Source organism: Haliaeetus albicilla, chromosome 3, assembly GCF_947461875.1.
Source record: "Haliaeetus albicilla chromosome 3, bHalAlb1.1, whole genome shotgun sequence".
NCBI lineage: Eukaryota > Metazoa > Chordata > Aves > Accipitriformes > Accipitridae > Haliaeetus > Haliaeetus albicilla.
In genome coordinates this window covers 76,394,547-76,410,945 of record NC_091485.1, presented here as the reverse complement: position 1 = coordinate 76,410,945, position 16,399 = coordinate 76,394,547, and the positions used below count along the sequence as shown (strand labels likewise).

At 60.5% G+C, this 16,399-nt stretch overlaps 5 protein-coding genes across 5 annotated transcripts; 4 read left to right on the top strand and 1 right to left on the bottom strand.

Annotated features, from left to right (window-relative positions):
* Positions 1–1,372: 1,372 nt before the first annotated feature.
* LOC138684630 (feather keratin-like) lies at positions 1,373–8,041 on the bottom strand. Its single transcript, XM_069778604.1, has 3 exons — positions 8,013–8,041; positions 1,924–1,989; positions 1,373–1,721 (listed from the first exon to the last, which is right to left on the bottom strand). The coding sequence occupies exons 1-3, from the start codon at positions 8,039–8,041 to the stop codon at positions 1,373–1,375; spliced, it is 444 nt and encodes a 147-aa protein (XP_069634705.1).
* Positions 2,816–3,728, top strand: LOC138684629 (feather keratin 1-like). Its single transcript, XM_069778603.1, has one exon. It carries the CDS (start codon positions 3,105–3,107, stop codon positions 3,399–3,401), a length of 297 nt encoding a protein of 98 aa, XP_069634704.1. The 5' UTR covers positions 2,816–3,104; the 3' UTR covers positions 3,402–3,728.
* LOC138684628 (feather keratin 1-like) lies at positions 6,564–7,218 on the top strand. The gene is made up of 2 exons (XM_069778602.1): positions 6,564–6,711; positions 6,902–7,218. The coding sequence occupies exons 1-2, from the start codon at positions 6,564–6,566 to the stop codon at positions 7,216–7,218; spliced, it is 465 nt and encodes a 154-aa protein (XP_069634703.1).
* A 2,946-nt stretch (positions 8,042–10,987) lies between the features above and the next one.
* On the top strand, positions 10,988–11,642 carry LOC138684627 (feather keratin 1-like). Its single transcript, XM_069778601.1, has 2 exons — positions 10,988–11,135; positions 11,326–11,642. The coding sequence occupies exons 1-2, from the start codon at positions 10,988–10,990 to the stop codon at positions 11,640–11,642; spliced, it is 465 nt and encodes a 154-aa protein (XP_069634702.1).
* A 3,769-nt stretch (positions 11,643–15,411) lies between these two features.
* Positions 15,412–16,066, top strand: LOC138684626 (feather keratin 1-like). Its single transcript, XM_069778600.1, has 2 exons — positions 15,412–15,559; positions 15,750–16,066. The coding sequence occupies exons 1-2, from the start codon at positions 15,412–15,414 to the stop codon at positions 16,064–16,066; spliced, it is 465 nt and encodes a 154-aa protein (XP_069634701.1).
* Positions 16,067–16,399: the final 333 nt, after the last annotated feature.

Genomic DNA, 16,399 nt, shown 5'->3' with positions numbered 1-16,399 from the left:
AGGACGTGCTGGGGGCCGCCAGCTTTACTGAGCCCGATCTTGTGGTGCTGGTGGAGAACGAGCTGCCTGCGAGGCAGCAATGCGCGCTTGCCGCAGAAGAAGCCAAGATTCTTCAGGGTGGTCTTGGGAGAGCGTTTTCAGCAGGTCATGGGAGGTGATCTTGCTTTCTCTTCGCTGCTGGTGAGGCCCCGTGTGGAGTCCTGTGTCCAGCTGAGGGCTCTCCGGTGGAGGAAGGACATGGCCTTGGTGGGGCGAGTCGAGTGGAGGCAGGGCCACCAAGACGCTGAAGGGACTGGAGCATCTTTGGTCTGAGGAGGAGAGGAGAGAGCTGGGAGGCTTTTCAGCCAGGAGGGAAGCCCACGCAGGGGACATGTCATCACTGTGTCTAAATCGCGTGTGGCGGGGCAACGTGGACAGGGGAGTCAGACTCTTCTCATCGGTGCCCACGGCCGGGTCAAGGGTGAATGGAGAAAGCTGACAAGACGTGCCATTTCCTTGGCAGAGAAGGCAGCCCCTTTTCAGTGTGAGGGTGGTGAAGCAGTGGAACTGGTTGCGCAGAGAGGTGTTGGAGTCTCCGTCCTTGGAGATGCTGAAAACCTGACTGGACGTGGTTGTGGAGAGCCTGCTGGCGCTGAGCCTCCTTGAGCAGTTTGTGTTGAACTAGATGATGTGCAGAGGTTCCTTGCTAAATGATTCTGTTGGCTGTGCTTCTGCTTGGTGTGTTGCTCAGAGAGTCGTGGTGGGGAAGAGGGTTGGTGTAGTGTGTGCCGCCACAGGGAGCTTGTGTCAGAGGCATGGGTAGAAGTGCATTAGCGTGTCCCAGCCTTTGTTTGGGTAACTGAAAGGGTTGTGTCATGGGCTGGAAGGCCCGCCGTGGCGGTGTGTGGTGATGTTGCTGCTGGGGACATACTTCCTAAGAGAGGTCTTGTAGGCCCTTTGCAGCCAGCCCGATGGCCTCTGGAGGCCTGGCTTTGTGCTGGGTGAGGTTGGAAGAGCCATGGGAGAAGAAAGGAAGAGGAGGCGTCTCAGGCTGGGATGCAGGAGAACTTTATTGAGAGACCAAAAAAAAGAGCGAAAAGGCAGGAGCGGCAAATGGAAAGGAGCCACTCTGAGGTGCAAGGAGGGCGACCGTGAGCTGAGGTCCCTTGTGTGAGACAGATCTCGGCAGAGCTCCTAGATCTTCCCGCCCCACGAGGTGAGCAGCACACTGGAGGTCCCCAGTGGTCTTTGGCTTGTGAGAAGGTGCTTGCTTTGTGCCTTGAGAGAAGGAGCCGTTGTTACTGAGCCCGTGTGCGAGCAACATGCTGGATGGAGGTGCATCCTCGATCCATGCCGTGGCTTCCAGGGTGTGGGCGGTTGGCGTCAGGGGCCCTTAGCAGGGGTTGCAGCCTCTTCTGCCGCCGAAGCAGCCCAGGCCTCCGAAGCCGTAGCCGCCCAGGCCTCCGAAGCCACCAGAGATGGGCACTCCCTGGGAGCTGAGGACGTTGCCCACGGCAGCCGATGAGGAGGATCCGACGGCGGTGCTCTGGGGGAAGGAGCTGAGGATGGGTCCTGGCAGGGTGACCACCACGGTAGAAGGCTGGATGACGACGCGGGAGTCCTGGCACTGCTGGACACAGGGCTCGTTGCAGCTGTTAGCCAGCGGGGTGGGTCCGCAGGGGCGGCAGAGGTCGTAGCAGGCCATGTCTGTGGTGTGGAGGGGCCCTGGAAGAGAGGGTGTTGAGGAAGCGGAGGGGCGTGGGGATGCGAGGGGCGGTGTTGCAGGAGGGCGAGGGGGTGGGGAGGCCCGGTGTGGGTCCGGGGGGAGCGTGGCGGTCAGGGCTGCTGAGTCTGGGGGCAGAGCGTGGTGGAAGAGATGGTGCAGGTGGGGCAGGAGAAGGAGGGGAAGGGGGTTGAGGCTCACCTTGTTGACGGTGGAGGAGAAGGCGTTGGGAGAAGTGTGTGAGGGAGAGAGGTGCTGGGCTGGCTTTTATGCTGGTCGCTGAGCGCCTGAGGGGGCGAGACAGTATTTGTGCATGACAGCATTTTGCAGCAACTAGCTCTTTCATTCCACAGCCTCACGAATAATGGGGTGGGGTGTGTCTCCCTTGCTGCAATTCTCCAATTTCACGTCCTCCTCTTGAGGATGTGTCCGTCTGACCCTGGCGGCAGCTTTTAAGTGTGGCTATTAGAATTCAAAGGCTTGGGGTTGATGGCATGTGCCATCGCATTCTGCAGACATTGGGAAAACGTAGGAGAGTTGGGGTGTCATCAGTGAGGTCATCCCGTGGCAGTCGTGTGGTGTGGTTTTTGGGTGGGTTGTGAAGAGTGGGCCCCGTTTCCTCAGAGCCCTGGCAGGCTGGTCTGGTCTTTGGAGGTGTGCCAGGCGTGAGACGCTGCCCCTTCCATCGCGTTCGGTCCCTCTCTGCCTTGCTCCCAGCTCGCTAAGGCTGTCTTTAGGCCTGGCCTTTCCGCTTGGGTGTGCTCTGTGGGAGTCTTGGTGCCCCTCTTGCTGGTGGGGTTGTAGCTGGGAGAAGGGAGGCTGCCTGTGTGGGCTCGTGGCCCCTTGGTGCCGTCCCTGGGGCTGGGGCTGGCAGTGCAAGGGGTCAGAGGAGGGCTGTTTGCAGGAGCAGGCCGTTGTCCCGGCAGCCGTGGTTCACAGCCCGCAAGCCCTGTGCCGTGGGGAGCCCTGCCAGGCTCCCCAAAGGCTTGTGTTGGCCCCTCCTTAGCATTCCCGGCCTCATTACTTGCATGGATGGGCCATGCAAGAGCTGCTTGCTGCAAAATGACATCATGCAGAAAGGCTGACTCACCCCTCGGGCGCTCAGCGACCAGCATAAAAGCCAGCCCAGCACCTCTCTCCCTCACACACTTCTCCCAACGCCTTCTCCTCCACCGTCAACAAGGTGAGCCTCAACCCCCTTCCCCTCCTTCTCCTGCCCCACCTGCACCATCTCTTCCACCACGCTCTGCCCCCAGCCTCAGCAGCCCTGACCGCCACACTCCCCCCGGACCCACACCGGGCCTCCCCACCCCCTCGCCCTCCTGCAACACCGCCCCTCGCGTCCCCACGCCCCTCCGCTTCCTCAACACCCTCTCTTCCAGGGCCCCTCCACACCACAGACATGGCCTGCTACGACCTCTGCCGCCCCTGCGGACCCACCCCGCTGGCTAACAGCTGCAACGAGCCCTGTGTCCAGCAGTGCCAGGACTCCCGCGTCGTCATCCAGCCTCCCGCCGTGCTGGTCACCCTGCCAGGACCCATCCTCAGCTCCTTCCCCCAGAGCACCGCCGTCGGATCCTCCTCATCGGCTGCCGTGGGCAACGTCCTCAGCTCCCAGGGAGTGCCCGTCTCCTCCGGCGGCTTCGGCTTCGGCGGCCTGGGCTGCTTCGGCGGCAGAAGAGGCTGCTACCCCTGCTAAGGGCCCCTGACACCAACCGCGCACACCTTGGAAGCCACGGCATGGATTGAGGATGCACCTCCAGGATGTTGCTCGCACGTGGGCTCAGTAACAACGGCTCCTCCTCTCAAGGCACAAAGCAAGCACCTTCTCACAAGCCAAAGACCATCAGGGACCTCCAGTCGGTTGGTCCCACCACAGGGTAGGAAGACCTCAGTGCTCTGCTAAAATCTACTACACACAAGGGACCTCAGCTCATGGTCACCTTCACACCGGCTCCCTTCCACCTGCCGCTCCTGCCTTTTCACTCTTTTTATCTCTCAATAAAGTTCTCCTGCATCCCAGCCTGAGACGCCTCCTCTTCCTTTCTTCTCCCATGGCTCTTCCAACCTCACCCAGCACAAAGCCAGGCCTCCAGAGGCCATCGGGCTGGCTGCAAAGGGCCTACAAGACCTCTCTTAGGAAGTATGTCCCCAGCAGCAACATCACCACACACCGCCACGGCGGGCCTTCCAGCCCATGACACAACCCTTTCAGTTACCCAAACAAAGGCTGGGACACGCTAATGCACTTCTACCCATGCCTCTGACACAAGCTCCCTGTGGCGGCACACACTACACCAACCCTCTTCCCCACCACGACTCTCTGAGCAACACACCAAGCAGAAGCACAGCCAACAGAATCATTTAGCAAGGAACCTCTGCACATCATCTAGTTCAACACAAACTGCTCAAGGAGGCTCAGCGCCAGCAGGCTCTCCACAACCACGTCCAGTCAGGTTTTCAGCATCTCCAAGGACGGAGACTCCAACACCTCTCTGCGCAACCAGTTCCACTGCTTCACCACCCTCACACTGAAAAGGGGCTGCCTTCTCTGCCAAGGAAATGGCACGTCTTGTCAGCTTTCTCCATTCACCCTTGACCCGGCCGTGGGCACCGATGAGAAGAGTCCGACTCCCCTGTCCACGTTGCCCCGCCACACGCGATTTAGACACAGTGATGACATGTCCCCTGCGTGGGCTTCCCTCCTGGCTGAAAAGCCTCCCAGCTCTCTCCTCTCCTCCTCAGACCAAAGATGCTCCAGTCCCTTCAGCGTCTTGGTGGCTCTGTCGCCACTCGACTCGCCCCACCAAGGCCATGTCCTTCCTCCACCGGAGAGCCCTCAGCTGGACACAGGACTCCACACGGGGCCTCACCAGCAGCGAAGAGAAAGCAAGATCACCTCCCATGACCTGCTGAAAACGCTCTCCCAAGACCACCCTGAAGAATCTTGGCTTCTTCTGCGGCAAGCGCGCATTGCTGCCTCGCAGGCAGCTCGTTCTCCACCAGCACCACAAGATCGGGCTCAGTAAAGCTGGCGGCCCCCAGCACGTCCTGGGGCCCGGTGCGATTCCTCCCCAGATGCAGGACTTTCTATCTCCTCCTGTTCAACTTCAGGAGATTCCTCTCTGACCTGATCGCCAGCCACTCCTGTGTATGGTGCCACAACCATCCTGTGCCTCAGCCGCTCCGCCACATTTGGCATCATCTGCCAGCTCGCTAATGGGGGCTCCACGTCCCACTGCCCAGGACATTGCTGAGGATGTTGAACCCTGTTGACCCCACATCTTATGACCATGCAATGAGAGAAAGTGTCAAAGCCTTTAAAAGAAAGTTGAGAGAAACACCAGCCACACCTCTCTCCTGAACCACAAAGTTGGTCACTTCAGTGTAAACAACATGCATGTCGGTCAAGCACAATCTCCCCTTTGAAAATTCACGCCGACCACTCCCCATCAACTTCTTGTTCTTCCTGGGATTGGCAGTGCTTTCCGGGAAGACTTCCTACATCACCTTCCACAGGAACAACACCAGGCTCCCCAGCCACTCCATACCCGGATCTTCCATCCTCATCTTTTTCACGATATGAAGGCGATGAGCTCTCTTCCACACATCACAATCGCTCCCAGGGGCTATGACCTTTCCAGGATTATTGAGAGGGACCTCACAAGGCTATCGGACAGCTCCTCCCGCATTTGTGGCTACAACCCCTCAGGCCCCATGGACACGCGTCCATCCAGTCACACAGCAATCATTCCTACCACCCTTCCTCTTCTTCAGCAACAAGCACTGCTCACCTGACAAACTGCCCGCAAAACACTCACCTTGGCTCAACTGGGGCAGGCATTGCCAGTCATCAACCCTTCGCCATACGTCTACCACCACCAAGCCCTTGGCTCTGCAGCCATATGCAGCGTGCTCACCTCTAACTACCCATAGCAATGTCTAAATCCTCCTTCTGCCCATCACACGCCCTGCAGAGAAATGGCCTCACCCCTCGGCACTCACCCCAACTACAGACCCCAAAGGCCCTGGCTCACCTCCGCCCCTGCCTGCCGCTCCCACTGCCCCTCAGCCTCTCGCCACGCTCACGGGCTGCTCTGAAACTCACCTGCCCTTGCAACATGCCCCACATCTGTGTCACGCCAGAGCCCAGGCTGCAAACTTGATGGCCCCGGCTAATTGGGGATCTATGGAGGGGCTAACACAAGCCTTTGGGGAGCCTGGCAGGGCTCCCCACGGCACAGGGCTTGCGGGCTCTGAACCAGGGCTGCCGGGACAACGGCCTGCTCCTGCAAACAGCCCTCCTCTGACCCCTTGCACTGCCAGCCCCAGCCCCAGGGACGGCACCAAGGGGCCACGAGCCCACACAGGCAGCCTCCCTTCTCCCAGCTACAACCCCACCAGCAAGAGGGGCACCGAGACTCCCACAGAGCACACCCAAGGGGAAAGGCCAGGCCTAAAGACAGCCTTAGCGAGCTGGGAGCAAGGCAGAGAGGGACCGAACGCGATGGAAGGGGCAGCGTCTCACGCCTGGCACACCTCCAAAGACCAGACCAGCCTGCCAGGGCTCTGAGGAAACGAGGCCCACTCTTCACAACGCACCCAAAAACCACACCACACGACTGCCACGGCATGACCTCACCGATGACACCCCACCTCTCCTACCCTTTGGCCGCGTCTGCCCAATGCCCTGACACACACCTTCCACGCAAATCCTCCCAAATACCTACTTTCACTTAAAAGCTGCCGCCGCCGCTGCTGCCGCCAGGGTCAGACGGACACATCCTCAAGAGGAGGACATGAAAAGGGAGCGTTGCGGGAAGGAAAACACTCCTTACCTCATTACTCGTGAAGCTGTGGCATGCAAAGGCAGCATGCTTGCTGCAAAATGCTGGCATGCGCAAAGGCTGCCCCACCCCCTCGGGCGCTCAGCGACCAGCATAAAAGCAGCCCAGCACCTCTCTCCCTCACGCACTTCTCTCAACGCCTTCTCCTCCACTGTCAACAAGGTGAGCCTCAACCCCCTTCCCCTCCGTCTCCTGCCCCGTCTCTTCCACCACGCTCTGCCCCCAGCCTCAGCAGCCCTGACCGCCACGCTCCCCCCGGACCCACACCGGGCCTCCCCACTCCCTCGCCCTCCTGCAACACCGCCCCTCGCGTCCCCACGCCCCTCCGTTTCCTCAACACCCTCTCTTCCAGGGCCCCTCCGCACCACAGACATGGCCTGCTACGACCTCTGCCGCCCCTGCGGACCCACCCCGCTGGCTAACAGCTGCAACGAGCCCTGTGTCAGGCAGTGCGAGGACTCCCGCGTCGTCATCCAGCCTTCTACCGTGGTGGTCACCCTGCCAGGACCCATCCTCAGCTCCTTCCCCCAGAACACCGCCGTCGGATCCTCCTCATCGGCTGCCGTGGGCAACGTCCTCAGCTCCCAGGGAGTGCCCGTCTCCTCCGGCGGCTTCGGCTTCGGAGGCCTGGGCTGCTTCGGCGGCGCAAGAGGCTGCTACCCCTGCTAAGGGCCCTCGCCACCACCCCTGACACCAGCCACCCACACCCTTGAAGCCACGGCATGGATTGAGGACGCGCCTCCGGGATGTTGCTGCCACGTGCACCCGCCATCCACGGCTCTTCCTTGCCAGGCTCAAAGCAAGCAGGGAAGCGGGCCAGCCTGGGCTGCCTGGAAACACGGCTCACGTACCTCCTCCTCTTCTCCCACTTCCCTCTTTGCATCGCCCCTTCGGCGGTGCGGCTCCGCTGCAACCAACTTCTCGCAAGCCAAAGGTCACTGGCGAACTCCAGCGTGCTGCTCCCACTGCGCGCCAGGAAGATCTTGGTGCTCTGACTGACCTGTCTCACACAAGGGACCTCGGCTCACGGTCGCCCTACTCGGCCCTGAGACCGGCTCCCTTCCATTTGCCGCTCCTGCCTTTTCGCTCTTTTTTTTGGTCTCTCAATAAAGTTCTCCTGCATCCCAGCCTGAGACGCCTCCTCTTCCTTTCTTCTCCCATGGCTCTTCCAACCTCACCCAGCACAAAGCCAGACCTCCAGAGGCCACTGGGCTGGCTGCAAAGGGCCTACAAGAGCTCTCTTAGGAACCGTGTCCCCAGCAACATCCACACAGACTGCCACAGCGGGGCTCCCAGCCCCTGACACAAGCCCTTCACTTCCCCAGACAAAGGCTTGGACACGCTAACGCACTTCCACCCATGCCTCTGGCGCAAGCTCCCTATGGCGGCACGCGCTAGACCAACCCTCTTCCCCAGCACGACCCTCTGGGCAACACACCAAGCAGAAGCACACCAAACAGAACCGTTTACTGCGCAAGGAACCTTTGCACATCATCTAGTTCAAACCAACTTGCTCAAGCAGGGTCAGCTCCAGCAGGCTGTCCACGACCACGTCCAGTCAGGTTTTCAGTATCTCCAAGGATGGAGACTCCAACACCTCTCTGCGCAACCGGTTCTGCTGTTTCACCACCCTCACGCTGAAAAAGGGCTGCCTTCTCTTCCAAGGAAATGGCACGCGTTGTCAAGCTTTCTCCATTCGCCCTGGCCGTGGGCACCGATGAGAAGAGTCTGACTCCCCTGTCCTCACTGCCTCCCCCATCCAGGATTTAGACACATTGATGATATGTCCCCTGCGTGGTCTTCCCTCCTGGCTGAAAAGCCTCCCACCTCTCTTCACTTCTCCTCAGACCAAAGATGCTCCAGTCCCTTCAGCGTCTTGGTGGCTCTGTCGCCACTCGACTCGCCCCACGAAGGCCATGTCCTTCCTCCACCGGAGAGCCCTCATCAGCTGGACACAGGACTCCACATGGGGCCTCACCAGCACCGAAGAGAGAGCACGATCACCTCCCACGACCTGTTGGCAACGCTCTGCCCAACGCCGCCCTGGAGACTCTTGGCCGCTTTTGACACAAGCGTGCAAAGCTGCCTCGTAGTCAGCATGTTCTCCGCCAGCACGACAAGGTCATGCTCAGCAAAGCTGGCAGCCCCCGGCATGTCCTGGGACCCAGCGCTGTTCCTCCCCAGATGCAGGACTTTGCATCTCCTCCTGTTCAACTTCACGAGATTCCTCTCTGCCCCAATCTCCAGCCTCTCCAGCTCTCTTGGTAAAGCGACACAGCCTTCCACTGCCTCGGCCTCTCTTCCAGATTTTGCATCATCTGCCATGTCACCGATGGGTCACTCCGTCCCACTGCCCAGGACATTGCTGAGGGTGTTGAACCCTGTTGACCCCACATCCGATGACCATGCAAGGAGAGAAAGTGTCAAAGGCTTTACAAGAAAGCTGAAATAAACACCAGCCGCAGCTCTCTCCTCATCCACAGAGCTCGTTATTTCAACGTAGGAGACACGCAGGTCAGTCAAGCACCATTTCCCCTTCGTAAATCCACGCCGACCGCTCCCCATCACCTTCTTGTCCTTCCTGGGCTTGACAGTGCTTTCCAGGAGGATCTTCTCCATCACCTCCCCTGGGAACAACGTCACGCTCACCAGCCTCTGCTCGCACAGATCTTCCATCCTCATCTTCTTCAAGGTAGGAGGGCTATGAGCTCCCTTCCAGACATCAGGAACCGTGCCCAGCTGCTACGACCTGTCCAAGGTAATGGAGAGGGGCCTCCCAAGGACATCGGCCAGCTCCCTCGGCATTCCTGGGTGCAACCCGTCACGCCCCGTGGGCTTACGTACACAGCACTCCTTCCTACCTCCCTTCCCCTTCCTCAGCAACAAGCACTGCTCGACGGACAAACAGCCTGCAAAACACTCCCCTCCGCTCAACTGGGGCAGGCCTTGCCAGTCATCAACCCTTCGGCACGCATCCACCGCCACCAGGGCCTCGGCTCTGCAGCCGCCTGCTGCATGCTCGCCTCCAACTCACCCTGGCGATCTCCAAACTCTCTTTCTGCCCCTCACACGCCCTGCCGAGAAATGGCCTCACCCCTCGGCGCTCACCCCAACTACAGACCCCCCAAAGGCCCTGGCTCACCACCTCCCCTGCCTGCCGCTCCCACTCCCCCTCGGCCTCTCGCCACGCTCACGGGCTCTCCAGAAACTCACCTGCCCTTCCGGGGGGCCCCACAGACAATCACACGCTCACTCAGTTTGGAAAAGACCCTTAACGGTATCGAGTCAACCACTGACCCAGCATTTGCCAAGTCCACCACTAAACCAGATCCCCAAGAGCCACGTCTACGTGGCTTTTCAATACCTCCCGGGATGGTGACTCCACCACTTCCCTGGGCAGACGGTTCCAGTGCTCGATAACTCTTTTGGGGAAGAAGATGTTCTAATATCCAATCTAAACCATCCCTGGCACAACCTGAGGCCCCTTCCTCTCATCCTATCGCTTGTTACTAGGGAAAGGAGACTGACACCCACCTCGCTACAACCTCCTTTCAGGTAGTTGCAGAGAGCGATAAGGTCTCCCCGAGGCCTCCTTTTCTCCACACTAAACACCCCCAGCTCCCTCAGCCGCTCCTCGGAAGTCTTCTCCTCTACATCCTTCACCAGCTTCGCTGCACTTCTTTGGGCACATCACGCCACAGCCCAAGCACTGTGTCACGCCAGAGCCCAGGCTGCAAACTTGCCGGCCCCAACGAAGGGCAGCGCTATGGAGGGGCCAACACAAGCCTTTGGGGAGCCTGGCAGGGCTCCCCACGGCACAGGGCTTGCGGGCTCTGAACCAGGGCTGCCGGGACAACGGCCTGCTCCTGCAAACAGCCCTCCTCTGACCCCTTGCACTGCCAGCCCCAGCCCCAGGGACGGCACCAAGGGGCCACGAGCCCACACAGGCAGCCTCCCTTCTCCCAGCTACAACCCCACCAGCAAGAGGGGCACCGAGACTCCCACAGAGCACACCCAAGGGGAAAGGCCAGGCCTAAAGACAGCCTTAGCGAGCTGGGAGCAAGGCAGAGAGGGACCGAACGCGATGGAAGGGGCAGCGTCTCACGCCTGGCACACCTCCAAAGACCAGACCAGCCTGCCAGGGCTCTGAGGAAACGGGGCCCACTCTTCACAACGCACCCAAAAACCACACCACACGACTGCCACGGGATGACCTCACCGATGACACCCCACCTCTCCTACCCTTTGGCCGCGTCTGCCCAATGCCCTGACACACACCTTCCACGCAAATCCTCCCAAATACCTACTTTCACTTAAAAGCTGCCGCCGCCGCTGCTGCCGCCAGGGTCAGACGGACACATCCTCAAGAGGAGGACATGAAAAGGGAGCGTTGCGGGAAGGAAAACACTCCTTACCTCATTACTCGTGAAGCTGTGGCATGCAAAGGCAGCATGCTTGCTGCAAAATGCTGGCATGCGCAAAGGCTGCCCCACCCCCTCGGGCGCTCAGCGACCAGCATAAAAGCAGCCCAGCACCTCTCTCCCTCACGCACTTCTCTCAACGCCTTCTCCTCCACCGTCAACAAGGTGAGCCTCAACCCCCTTCCCCTCCTTCTCCTGCCCCGTCTCTTCCACCACGCTCTGCCCCCAGCCTCAGCAGCCCTGACCGCCACGCTCCCCCCGGACCCACACCGGGCCTCCCCACTCCCTCGCCCTCCTGCAACACCGCCCCTCGCATCCCCACGCCCCTCCGCTTCCTCAACACCCTCTCTTCCAGGGCCCCTCCGCACCACAGACATGGCCTGCTACGACCTCTGCCGCCCCTGCGGACCCACCCCGCTGGCTAACAGCTGCAACGAGCCCTGTGTCAGGCAGTGCGAGGACTCCCGCGTCGTCATCCAGCCTTCTACCGTGGTGGTCACCCTGCCAGGACCCATCCTCAGCTCCTTCCCCCAGAACACCGCCGTCGGATCCTCCTCATCGGCTGCCGTGGGCAACGTCCTCAGCTCCCAGGGAGTGCCCGTCTCCTCCGGCGGCTTCGGCTTCGGAGGCCTGGGCTGCTTCGGTGGCGCAAGAGGCTGCTACCCCTGCTAAGGGCCCTCGCCACCACCCCTGACACCAGCCACCCACACCCTCGAAGCCACGGCATGGATTGAGGACGCGCCTCCGGGATGTTGCTGCCACGTGCACCCGCCATCCACGGCTCTTCCTTGCCAGGCTCAAAGCAAGCAGGGAAGCGGGCCAGCCTGGGCTGCCTGGAAACACGGCTCACGTACCTCCTCCTCTTCTCCCACTTCCCTCTTTGCATCGCCCCTTCGGCGGTGCGGCTCCGCTGCAACCAACTTCTCGCAAGCCAAAGGTCACTGGCGAACTCCAGCGTGCTGCTCCCACTGCGCGCCAGGAAGATCTTGGTGCTCTGACTGACCTGTCTCACACAAGGGACCTCGGCTCACGGTCGCCCTACTCGGCCCTGAGACCGGCTCCCTTCCATTTGCCGCTCCTGACTTTTCGCTCTTTTTTTTGGTCTCTCAATAAAGTTCTCCTGCATCCTAGCCTGAGACGCCTCCTCTTCCTTTCTTCTCCCATGGCTCTTCCAACCTCACCCAGCACAAAGCCAGACCTCCAGAGGCCACTGGGCTGGCTGCAAAGGGCCTACAAGAGCTCTCTTAGGAACCGTGTCCCCAGCAACATCCACACAGACTGCCACAGCGGGGCTCCCAGCCCCTGACACAAGCCCTTCACTTCCCCAGACAAAGGCTTGGACACGCTAACGCACTTCCACCCATGCCTCTGGCGCAAGCTCCCTATGGCGGCACGCGCTAGACCAACCCTCTTCCCCAGCACGACCCTCTGGGCAACACACCAAGCAGAAGCACACCAAACAGAACCGTTTACTGCGCAAGGAACCTTTGCACATCATCTAGTTCAAACCAACTTGCTCAAGCAGGGTCAGCTCCAGCAGGCTGTCCACGACCACGTCCAGTCAGGTTTTCAGTATCTCCAAGGATGGAGACTCCAACACCTCTCTGCGCAACCGGTTCCGCTGTTTCACCACCCTCACGCTGAAAAAGGGCTGCCTTCTCTTCCAAGGAAATGGCACGCGTTGTCAAGCTTTCTCCATTCGCCCTGGCCGTGGGCACCGATGAGAAGAGTCTGACTCCCCTGTCCTCACTGCCTCCCCCATCCAGGATTTAGACACATTGATGATATGTCCCCTGCGTGGTCTTCCCTCCTGGCTGAAAAGCCTCCCACCTCTCTTCACTTCTCCTCAGACCAAAGATGCTCCAGTCCCTTCAGCGTCTTGGTGGCTCTGTCGCCACTCGACTCGCCCCACGAAGGCCATGTCCTTCCTCCACCGGAGAGCCCTCATCAGCTGGACACAGGACTCCACATGGGGCCTCACCAGCACCGAAGAGAGAGCACGATCACCTCCCACGACCTGTTGGCAACGCTCTGCCCAACGCCGCCCTGGAGACTCTTGGCCGCTTTTGACACAAGCGTGCAAAGCTGCCTCGTAGTCAGCATGTTCTCCGCCAGCACGACAAGGTCATGCTCAGCAAAGCTGGCAGCCCCCGGCATGTCCTGGGACCCAGCGCTGTTCCTCCCCAGATGCAGGACTTTGCATCTCCTCCTGTTCAACTTCACGAGATTCCTCTCTGCCCCAATCTCCAGCCTCTCCAGCTCTCTTGGTAAAGCGACACAGCCTTCCACTGCCTCGGCCTCTCTTCCAGATTTTGCATCATCTGCCATGTCACCGATGGGTCACTCCGTCCCACTGCCCAGGACATTGCTGAGGGTGTTGAACCCTGTTGACCCCACATCCGATGACCATGCAAGGAGAGAAAGTGTCAAAGGCTTTACAAGAAAGCTGAAATAAACACCAGCCGCAGCTCTCTCCTCATCCACAGAGCTCGTTATTTCAACGTAGGAGACACGCAGGTCAGTCAAGCACCATTTCCCCTTCGTAAATCCACGCCGACCGCTCCCCATCACCTTCTTGTCCTTCCTGGGCTTGACAGTGCTTTCCAGGAGGATCTTCTCCATCACCTCCCCTGGGAACAACGTCACGCTCACCAGCCTCTGCTCGCACAGATCTTCCATCCTCATCTTCTTCAAGGTAGGAGGGCTATGAGCTCCCTTCCAGACATCAGGAACCGTGCCCAGCTGCTACGACCTGTCCAAGGTAATGGAGAGGGGCCTCCCAAGGACATCGGCCAGCTCCCTCGGCATTCCTGGGTGCAACCCGTCACGCCCCGTGGGCTTACGTACACAGCACTCCTTCCTACCTCCCTTCCCCTTCCTCAGCAACAAGCACTGCTCGACGGACAAACAGCCTGCAAAACACTCCCCTCCGCTCAACTGGGGCAGGCCTTGCCAGTCATCAACCCTTCGGCACGCATCCACCGCCACCAGGGCCTCGGCTCTGCAGCCGCCTGCTGCATGCTCGCCTCCAACTCACCCTGGCGATCTCCAAACTCTCTTTCTGCCCCTCACACGCCCTGCCGAGAAATGGCCTCACCCCTCGGCGCTCACCCCAACTACAGACCCCCCAAAGGCCCTGGCTCACCACCTCCCCTGCCTGCCGCTCCCACTCCCCCTCGGCCTCTCGCCACGCTCACGGGCTCTCCAGAAACTCACCTGCCCTTCCGGGGGGCCCCACAGACAATCACACGCTCACTCAGTTTGGAAAAGACCCTTAACGGTATCGAGTCAACCACTGACCCAGCATTTGCCAAGTCCACCACTAAACCAGATCCCCAAGAGCCACGTCTACGTGGCTTTTCAATACCTCCCGGGATGGTGACTCCACCACTTCCCTGGGCAGACGGTTCCAGTGCTCGATAACTCTTTTGGGGAAGAAGATGTTCTAATATCCAATCTAAACCATCCCTGGCACAACCTGAGGCCCCTTCCTCTCATCCTATCGCTTGTTACTAGGGAAAGGAGACTGACACCCACCTCGCTACAACCTCCTTTCAGGTAGTTGCAGAGAGCGGTAAGGTCTCCCCGAGGCCTCCTCTTCTCCACACTAAACACCCCCAGCTCCCTCAGCCGCTCCTCGGAAGTCTTCTTCTCTACATCCTTCACCAGCTTCGCTGCACTTCTTTGGGCACATCACGCCACAGCCCAAGCACTGTGTCACGCCAGAGCCCAGGCTGCAAACTTGCCGGCCCCAACGAAGGGCAGCGCTATGGAGGGGCCAACACAAGCCTTTGGGGAGCCTGGCAGGGCTCCCCACGGCACAGGGCTTGCGGGCTCTGAACCAGGGCTGCCGGGACAACGGCCTGCTCCTGCAAACAGCCCTCCTCTGACCCCTTGCACTGCCAGCCCCAGCCCCAGGGACGGCACCAAGGGGCCACGAGCCCACACAGGCAGCCTCCCTTCTCCCAGCTACAACCCCACCAGCAAGAGGGGCACCGAGACTCCCACAGAGCACACCCAAGGGGAAAGGCCAGGCCTAAAGACAGCCTTAGCGAGCTGGGAGCAAGGCAGAGAGGGACCGAACGCGATGGAAGGGGCAGCGTCTCACGCCTGGCACACCTCCAAAGACCAGACCAGCCTGCCAGGGCTCTGAGGAAACGGGGCCCACTCTTCACAACGCACCCAAAAACCACACCACACGACTGCCACGGCATGACCTCACCGATGACACCCCACCTCTCCTACCCTTTGGCCGCGTCTGCCCAATGCCCTGACACACACCTTCCACGCAAATCCTCCCAAATACCTACTTTCACTTAAAAGCTGCCGCCGCCGCTGCTGCCGCCAGGGTCAGACGGACACATCCTCAAGAGGAGGACATGAAAAGGGAGCGTTGCGGGAAGGAAAACACTCCTTACCTCATTACTCGTGAAGCTGTGGCATGCAAAGGCAGCATGCTTGCTGCAAAATGCTGGCATGCGCAAAGGCTGCCCCACCCCCTCGGGCGCTCAGCGACCAGCATAAAAGCAGCCCAGCACCTCTCTCCCTCACGCACTTCTCTCAACGCCTTCTCCTCCACCGTCAACAAGGTGAGCCTCAACCCCCTTCCCCTCCTTCTCCTGCCCCGTCTCTTCCACCACGCTCTGCCCCCAGCCTCAGCAGCCCTGACCGCCACGCTCCCCCCGGACCCACACCGGGCCTCCCCACTCCCTCGCCCTCCTGCAACACCGCCCCTCGCATCCCCACGCCCCTCCGCTTCCTCAACACCCTCTCTTCCAGGGCCCCTCCGCACCACAGACATGGCCTGCTACGACCTCTGCCGCCCCTGCGGACCCACCCCGCTGGCTAACAGCTGCAACGAGCCCTGTGTCAGGCAGTGCGAGGACTCCCGCGTCGTCATCCAGCCTTCTACCGTGGTGGTCACCCTGCCAGGACCCATCCTCAGCTCCTTCCCCCAGAACACCGCCGTCGGATCCTCCTCATCGGCTGCCGTGGGCAACGTCCTCAGCTCCCAGGGAGTGCCCGTCTCCTCCGGCGGCTTCGGCTTCGGAGGCCTGGGCTGCTTCGGCGGCGCAAGAGGCTGCTACCCCTGCTAAGGGCCCTCGCCACCACCCCTGACACCAGCCACCCACACCCTCGAAGCCACGGCATGGATTGAGGACGCGCCTCCGGGATGTTGCTGCCACATGCACCCGCCATCCACGGCTCTTCCTTGCCAGGCTCAAAGCAAGCAGGGAAGCGGGCCAGCCTGGGCTGCCTGGAAACACGGCTCACGCACCTCCTCCTCTTCTCCCACTTCCCTCTTTGCATCGCCCCTTCGGCGGTGCGGCTCCGCTGCAACCAACTTCTCGCAAGCCAAAGGTCACTGGCGAACTCCAGCGTGCTGTTCCCACTGCGCGCCAGGAAGATCTTGGTGCTCTGACTGACCT

Bases quoted from the DNA above. Each gene is read 5' to 3' on its own strand.
- LOC138684628 (XM_069778602.1), top strand. From the start codon at position 6,564: ATGCAAAGGCAGCATGCTTGCTGCAAAATGCTGGCATGCGCAAAGGCT. The intron at 6,712-6,901 runs GTGAGCCTCAAC...CCTCTCTTCCAG, and splicing joins TCTCCTCCACTGTCAACAAG to GGCCCCTCCGCACCACAGAC.
- LOC138684629 (XM_069778603.1), top strand. From the start codon at position 3,105: ATGGCCTGCTACGACCTCTGCCGCCCCTGCGGACCCACCCCGCTGGCT.
- LOC138684627 (XM_069778601.1), top strand. From the start codon at position 10,988: ATGCAAAGGCAGCATGCTTGCTGCAAAATGCTGGCATGCGCAAAGGCT. The intron at 11,136-11,325 runs GTGAGCCTCAAC...CCTCTCTTCCAG, and splicing joins TCTCCTCCACCGTCAACAAG to GGCCCCTCCGCACCACAGAC.
- LOC138684626 (XM_069778600.1), top strand. From the start codon at position 15,412: ATGCAAAGGCAGCATGCTTGCTGCAAAATGCTGGCATGCGCAAAGGCT. The intron at 15,560-15,749 runs GTGAGCCTCAAC...CCTCTCTTCCAG, and splicing joins TCTCCTCCACCGTCAACAAG to GGCCCCTCCGCACCACAGAC.
- LOC138684630 (XM_069778604.1), bottom strand. From the start codon at position 8,041: ATGTGCAAAGGTTCCTTGCGCAGTAAACG. The intron at 1,990-8,012 runs GTTCTGTTTGGT...TCGCCCCCTCAG, and splicing joins GGTTCCTTGCGCAGTAAACG to GCGCTCAGCGACCAGCATAA. The intron at 1,722-1,923 runs TCTCCTCCACCG...CTCCGCTTCCTC, and splicing joins ACACACTTCTCCCAACGCCT to AACACCCTCTCTTCCAGGGC.